Below are 7,938 nucleotides of genomic sequence, written 5' to 3' on the forward strand. Positions count from 1 at the left end.
CAAAAATTGGAAGTTTTACAATTTTGCCTGAAGTTTCCCACAATTGCAACATAAGCCCCTGGACGTGTTTTAGGATGTATATATTCTATTTTTGGGTTTTAGAAACCCTTAAGTTATTTTCTAGCAGTTTTTGAGAGAGAGATATTGAAAGCTTTTGGGAGAAAAGGATCTGAATTCTTTGTAGAGAGAAGATTTCTAAACTCCCTATTTTACTTTTTAATTTCTATTGCATGTTATTCAGAATTATGATTTGTTCTTCATTAAACATGTCTGAGTAATTTGCTTGTTAGGTTTAGGGTTTTTCACAGGGTTTTTATGACTTATTAGATATGTGATTTTTAGGGTTCTTAATCTTTTATGATCTTCATCTTAGGTTGTTCTTCATGTTAATTCTTGATTGATCACCTAGAATTTAAATCTTAGAAAAATAAATTGATATGAGAATATAATTGATTTTCCTGATAAAACCTTTTGATGAGCAAAGAGATTTGATTTAGTGATTTTGTGAACAATCTAAACTTGTTTTTAAAGCTGATTTATTACCTAGAATTTTGCAAAGAGATTTGTATTTTCTGGTTTTAAATTTAAATAATATTTGCAGTGAGTACTGATTTATTTTACAAAAGAGTTTAGAGTTCTAGATCTAATTTTTAATTGCTTGAACCCTATTAATTTATTGATTTAATATTCTGTAATTTCCTGAGAAATTCTCTAGGCCTAGCTTTTTAATTTCCTGAATTTACAACACTTTTATTTCTGTTTCTGCATTGTTTTTAATTTAATATTTCTGTTTAACATAATTAAAAGATTAATAAGTCTATTGTGTGATCTGGAGTCTATGTGGATTCGACCCCTAGAGTATTACAACTACAAGGTTGTTAGTACCATTATGGTATTACAATTTGAGCATATCAAATTTTGGCGCTGTTGTCGGGGACTCTTTGATCTACCATTAGATTTGAGTTTTTAATTTCGTCTAATTTTTTCTTTTTATTTTCTACTGACACGTTTTGGTTTTTCTTCTCTTTGGTGTTTCAGGTGCATGCCTCCTAGACCTCACAAAAAGAGCAACAAGACTGGTTCTACTGTGAAGCTTTCAAACCAAGAGTTGAGGTTGAGAGTGAGAACAGAAAACTTGAGCGTGAGAACAGAAAAGCAGCCAAATCCTTGAAGATGGTTAACACAATAATTTTGGTTCGTGATGAGGATGGTGCTTTGAGGGATCAAGAGGGCCACTTGCGCAATGAGCAGGGCCAAAAGCTTGATGCAGCAGGGAATGTTATTGTTGAGGTTGTTGTTGTCGATGAGCAAGCCAATGGTGCCGACCAACACCAACAGGGTGTCGATCGACACCCCCTTCCTGCAGACGGACGTGGAGCTGCAAACCGCGTTAATAATTCGGATCGAAGACAGGAGAACAACCGAGACTTGATCAGGACCATTGCTGATTACAACCGGGCTGATCTTGTGTATGAGAACCGGTCTGCTATTGTTCCTCCTCCATTCCAGAGGAATGATTTTGAGTTGAAACCTGCTTACTTTCAACTAGTTGGGTAGAGACCTTTCTCTAACCTGCCCAATGAGAAGCCTTTGGACCACATTGAGCATTTTGAGGACCTGGTGACCAGTATCAAGGCTAATGAAGTGACTGAGGATTACATCTACTGCAAACTCTTTCCTTACTCACTTGCAGGAGAGGCCTCTCAATGGTTGAAGCAGTTGCCAGCTGGATCATTGACAAACTGGCATGACATCAAGGTAGCCTTCCTCAACTACTTTTATGATGATGCAATGTCAGATTAGTTGAGAGTTAAGCTGTCCTCTTTCAAGCAAAGACCAGATGAAGCTTTCAAGGCAGCTTGGTTGAGATTCAAAGCTTATCAGAGGGACTGTCCACACCATGGTTTCTCAAGAGTAGAATTGCTAAGTATCTTCTTTAGAGGATGTGACTGGGAGTATCAATTAGCTTTGGATGCTGCAAGTCATGGGAATTTTAAGACACGATTTCCAGAAGATGCTGAAGGTTTGATTGAAAACTTGGCTTCTAGCAATAGTACTGAGAGAGCATATTCTGAAAGGAAGAGATTACATGGAGGATTTGATTCAAACCAGTTAGCTTCTTTTAATGCTAAACTGGATTCAGTGCACAATCTCCTTCTGGGTAAGAAATTTGTTCACTTTGCTGTTGTAGTTGAGACATATGAGCCAGAACCTGATCAAGGAAATCATGAGGAAGAGGATGTGAACTATGTCTATGGGAATCAGGGACAGCGGTTTGGAAATCAACAAGGTAGCAGACCATACAGTGGAAACAGTCAGCGTAGCAACTTTCTAGGGAACTCTTCAGGCTACACTCCTAAGTCTGACTATCAGAAGCAATAGCAAGGGAGCAACTTCACAAGGACTTATGGAAACTCTTCCTATCAGTCCCCTCCTCCTAAGTCAGCTGAGAGTAGTAGGATGGAAACTATGCTAGAGCAACTCTTGCAGGGTCGAGAGCAAATGACAATGACTTTCAATGGGAAGCTTGACAATGTCTACACTGAACTTAATGGGAAGTTTGAAGCTTTGAACATTCATGTCAAGAAGCTGGAAAGTCAGGTTGCACAAACAGCTGGATCCGTAAAAAGGCAAGAGGGATTTCTCCCTGGAAGAACTGAATCAAATCCCAAGCATTCATGCAATGCAATGACTTTGAGAAGCGGTAAACAACTCCATCCTATACCCCAGAAGGTTCACATTGATGATACACATGAGTTGATTGATATCGAAGACGATGAGGAAGTTTCTGCTGAGCGAGCATCGATCGACACTGATGAGCATCGGTCGACACCATGTCCACCCGAAGCCACAGTTTCTACACCATAAGACGGTATCAATCGACACCACCTGGGTACCGATCGATACCAACCACGAACAGAAACTCTGAATGCCACATCTTCCACTCCAGTTGCTGAGAGAGTGTACAAACCCAAGGTTCCTTTCCCCAAGAATCCAAGGAAGTCCAAACAAGAGCTAGATGATGCTAAATGCAAGGCAATGATGGACAAGCTTATTGTTGAGCTACCTTTGATTGATGTTGTTAGGACTTCTCCAATGCTTAGGAGATATGTCAAGAGAATGGTAACTAAGGATTTGAATGTTGAGCAAGGAGTTATGATGATATCAGCTCAAGTCAGTGCTATTATTCAGAACAAGATCCCAGAAAAGCTTCCTGATCCAGGTAGTTTTGTTCTTGATTGTACTATATTCACTGACAGATTTGCTAGATCTTTGTGTGATCTTGGTTCTAGTGTCAACTTAATGCCAAGATCAGTAGCTCTTAGCCTGGGAATGACAGACTTCAAGTCTACCAAGATCACTCTAATCCTTGTGGATCGCTCAATTTGCATTCCTGATGGTGTTCTTGAAGATGTTCCAATTAAGATTGGTGAATGCTTGATACCAACTGATTTTGTGGTACTCAAGTATGAAGAAGAACCTAAGGACCCTCTTATCCTTGGAAGATCTTTCTTAGCCAATGCTGGAGCTATAATTGATGTCAAGAGAGGGCAAATTGGGTCAATGTTGGTGATCTGCAAATGCGTTTTGACATGGACAAGCTGGTCAAAAGGCCAACCATTGATGGTCAGACATTCTATGTAGACACCTAGTCTAATCTTGCTGAAGAGGTATTCAAGGAGTTGCATCCTGAAGACCCACTTGAGAGAGCATTGGTTGCTTCTGTTGAAGAGGTTGAGCATCTAGATGACATTGCTGCTGGATATGTCAATCTACTTGATGCTAATGAGCAATTGAAGAAGCTGGTTGCACAAGAGGAATTGGTTAGTACTTCTTCACAAGCTGAAAAATTTTCTGATTGGAGTTTTGAGAAAGCTCCAAAGCTTAATCTCAAGCCACTTCCTGCTGGATTAAGGTATGCATTATTGGGTGAAAATTCTTCTTATCCTGTTATTGTTAGTGCTTCCTTGAACAATGCAGAGCTCACTTTACTGCTAAGTAAGTTGCGCAAGTTTCGCAAAGCTCTTGACTATTCTCTTGATGATATTGCAGGAATTTCTCCAGACTTGTGTATGCATAGGATTCATCTTGAGGAAGGAGCTAAGACATCTATTGAGCATCAGAGGAGAATGAATCCAAATTTGCAAGATGTTGTCAAGAAGGAGATCATGAAATTGCTGAATGCTGGGATCATCTATCCAATATCTGACAGCAATTGGGTTAGTCTGGTACATGTTGTTCCTAAGAAGGATGGAGTAACAGTGGTGAAGAATGACAAGAATGAGCTGATCCCTACAAGGACAATTACTGGTCATCAGATGTGCATAGACTACATGAAGCTGAATGCTGCAACCCGAGAAGATCACTTCCCGCTGCCCTTCATTGAGCAAATCCTTGAGAGGTTAGCTAATCATCCATACTACTGCTTTTTGGATGGTTATTCCGGGTTCTTCCAAATTCTGATTCATCCTGATGATCAAGAGAAGACCACTTTTACTTGCCCCTATGGTAATTTTGCTTACCGAAGAATGTCTTTTGGTCTCTGTAATGCTCCTGCGACATTTCAGAGATGCATGATGTCTATCTTTACTGATATGATTGAAGACTATATGGAGGTATTCATGGATGATTTTTCAGTTTATGGGTCTTCATTCAAGAACAGTTTAGATAATCTATGCAAGGTGTTGGCAAGGTGTGAAGAAAAGCATCTGGTGCTTAATTGGGAAAAATGTCATTTTATGGTTAGAGATGGCATAGTGCTTGGTCACAGGGTTTCAGAAGCTGGTAGTGAAGTTGACCGCACTAAGATAGATGTGATGACATGTCTTCAAATGCCCGAGAATGTGAAGGCAGTAAGGAGTTTTCTTGGGCATGCAGGGTTCTATAGGAGATTCATCAAGGATTTCAGCAAGATAGCTATACCACTTTCTGCTTTGTTGTGCAAAGATGTCAAGTTTGAATTCACTGATGAGTGCAGGATAGCCTTTGAAAGGATTAAGCAAGAGCTTGTGAGTGCTCCTATTGTTCAGCCACCAGATTGGGATCTACCATTTGATGTTATGTGTGATGCTAGTGACTATGCAGTGGGAGCAGTGCTGGGATAGAGAAGAGACAAGAAGCTTCATGCAATTTACTATTCAAGTAGAACACTTGATGATGCACAAAGAAATTATGCAACAACAGAGAAGGAGTTGTTGGCGGTTGTGTTTGCTTTTGAAAAGTTTCGGTCTTATCTAGTTGGTTCCAAAGTCATTGTTCATATTGATCATGCTGCATTAAAATACTTGATGCAGAAGAAGGATGCTAAGCCTAGACTTTTGAGACGGATTCTTCTTCTACAAGAGCTTGGCATTGAAGTGAGGGATAAGAAAGGAGTAGAGAATGGTGTTGCTGATCACTTATCCAGGATTAGAATTGATGATGATGTCCTAATACAAGTCTGTTTGCCTAAAAAAACACATTTATTTTGTGGATATAGGGTTTTAGACTGATGAAAACAACGATCTGTTCTCGGATGCAGATGGTGACGATCGATACCACCATGGCATCGGTCGACACCCATGTTTTCCCGAAACAGATTGGTCGTATGATGGAGATTTAGCTGCTGTGGCTAGCTCAAATCAACCTTGGTATGTTGATATTGCCAATTATCTTGCTGCAGAGGTAGAACCAGAGAAGTTCACTGGCTATAACAAGAAGAGGTTCATGAGAGAGCTTAGAAGATACTATTGGGATTAACCTTACTTGTATAAGCATTGCAGTGATGGAGTTTACAGAAGATGTTTAGCAGAGAGTGAGGTACCTGACGTTTTGTTTCATTGTCATGGATATGACTATGCAGAACATTTTGCTACATTCAAAACAGTGTCCAAGGTTCTCCAAGCAGGCTTTTGGTTGCCAACGATGTTCAAAGACGCTCAAGAGTTTGTCACAAGATGCGATGTCTGTCAGAGGAAAGGTCAAATCAGTAAATGGAATGAGATGCCACAAAACTTCATTCTTGAAGTTGAAGTGTTTGATTGTTGGGGTATTGACTTTATGGGACCATTTATTTCTTCTTACAAGAATCAATACATCTTAGTGGCTGTTGATTATGTCTCCAAGTGGTTTGAAGCGATTGCCTATGCAAAGAATGATTCTGTTGTGGTTTTTAAGTTGTTTAAGACCATTATCTTTCCATGATTTGGAGTGCCTCAAATTGTTATCAGTGATGGAGGTAAGCACTTTATCAATAAAATGTTTGAAAAGCTGCTGAAAAAGTATGGAGTTCAGCATAGAGTGGCTACTCCATATCACCCACTGACTAGTGGTCAAGTAGAGGTTCCCAACAGGCAGATTAAGGAGATTCTTGAGAAAACAGTTGGTGTTACAAGGAAGGATTGGGCTATGAAGCTTGATGATGCACTTTGGGCATATAGAACGGCTTATAAAACACCAATTGGCACCACACCTTTTCATCTGCTTTATGGGAAATCATGTCATCTTCCAGTGGAGTTAGAGCAGTCTAGACAGTTAAGTTGATGAATTTTGATGCCAAGACAGCTTCAGAGAGACGGTTAGTACAGTTGAATGAGTTGGATGAGCTGAGATTTCATGCATTTGAGAATTCCAAGCAGTACAAGGAGAGAACCAAGACTTATCATGATAAGAAGATCATCTCCAGACACTTTGATCCTAATGGCTAGGTACTCCTTTACAATTCTCATTTGAAGTTGTTTCCAAGAAAACTTTGTTCCCGTTGGTCTGGTCCTTTTACTGTCCATGAAGTTAAACCATATGGAGCTATTGTGTTGCTAAACTCCAAGGGAGAGAAGTTCACTGTTAATGGTCAAAGGGTGAAACATTATTAGGCTCAAGCTGAGATACCAGACGGACACATTGTGCGTTTGGACGAAGCACCTTCTGCCTAATCCGTTGCCAAGTCAAGCTAATGACTTAAAACAAGCGCTGAGTGGGAGGCAACCCACTGGTAGGAACTATTTATTTTTCAAATTTTTCTTTAGGATTACTAACATATTGATTTTTGGTTTTGAGTTTTATTTGTTTCAGAAAAACTAAAAAAAAAATGAAAAAGTTTTGGATACCATTGATCAAGGATCAGCATCGATCAATACCACCTGGGTATTGGTCGGCACCGATATTGGATCGCAGAAAAAAAGAAAGGTTGAAGGGTTTTAAGTTTGGGTTTTGCGAGAATTGGGCCTCAAATTGCAACTGGGCCGGGTCCGACAGAAGCAGCATCGATCGATACCACTTAATGGGCATCGGTCGGCACCATTATAACCGAGGCAATCGTGACTTAAACCCTCAAGCCGTCCCTCTTGTTCTTCAATCCTCAAACCCGACGAACAGCTACAATTCCTCATAACTTCTCCGATACTGCTCCGTTTTGAGTGATTCCAAGTGCTACTCCGATCGATTTTGAGCCCTCTACCTGGATCCACTGTCAATTTAGTGTTTTGGAGTGATGGTACCCAACAAGAAGGCTAGAACTGTCGACGGCGAAGCTTCTTCTTCTCGCCCAACTCGCCAGTCCAGTCGCCGTCTGCCTCCGTCAGCTCCGGCCGCTGCTGCTCCGCCTTCCCAACCACCGGCGAGACCTCCTTCTCATTTTCCTGACCTCTCTCCTCCTCCCATCCAACCTAGATTCCCATGGCCAAAGGAGGAAGGTCAACCAATTCCAACATAAGTCTCTAATTTACATGTTTTAAGTATCTTTTTTGTCCATATTCTGCATTGTTTATACCCTTACCTTAGCTTTTTTAGGTCATTAACTGTAGGAATTCGCATTTAGGCCATTTAGGGTGTTGCATTCTTGCATCTGCATACTTTGGACGAAAACAGGTGCTTTAGAGCCTAAAATGGGGAAAAACAAGGACAAATCCGAACGTGTACCCGAAGGAGCCATCGAGCTGGAAGAACAGTCCGAACCCCAAC

The 7,938-nt window shown here is 40.5% G+C and overlaps 1 protein-coding gene across 1 annotated transcript; it reads left to right on the forward strand.

The window, feature by feature from the left end:
* Positions 1 to 3,042: 3,042 nt before the first annotated feature.
* On the forward strand, positions 3,043 to 6,522 carry LOC104773880. Its single transcript, XM_010498548.1, has 9 exons — positions 3,043 to 3,627; positions 3,681 to 4,509; positions 4,606 to 4,693; positions 4,748 to 4,870; positions 4,979 to 5,093; positions 5,295 to 5,442; positions 5,522 to 5,702; positions 5,763 to 6,147; positions 6,250 to 6,522. The coding sequence occupies exons 1-9, from the start codon at positions 3,043 to 3,045 to the stop codon at positions 6,520 to 6,522; spliced, it is 2,727 nt and encodes a 908-aa protein (XP_010496850.1).
* Positions 6,523 to 7,938: the final 1,416 nt, after the last annotated feature.

This window comes from Camelina sativa, unplaced genomic scaffold, assembly GCF_000633955.1.
Source record: "Camelina sativa cultivar DH55 unplaced genomic scaffold, Cs unpScaffold00709, whole genome shotgun sequence".
Lineage (NCBI taxonomy): Eukaryota > Viridiplantae > Streptophyta > Magnoliopsida > Brassicales > Brassicaceae > Camelina > Camelina sativa.

Coding starts and splice junctions, on each gene's coding strand:
- LOC104773880 (XM_010498548.1), top strand. CDS start 3,043: ATGGACAAGCTTATTGTTGAGCTACCTTTGATTGATGTTGTTAGGACT. Junction 4,694..4,747: donor CTATGCAAGGTGTTGGCAAG/GTGTGAAGAAAA, acceptor TTTTATGGTTAG/AGATGGCATAGTGCTTGGTC. Junction 5,703..5,762: donor ACTGGCTATAACAAGAAGAG/GTTCATGAGAGA, acceptor TAAGCATTGCAG/TGATGGAGTTTACAGAAGAT.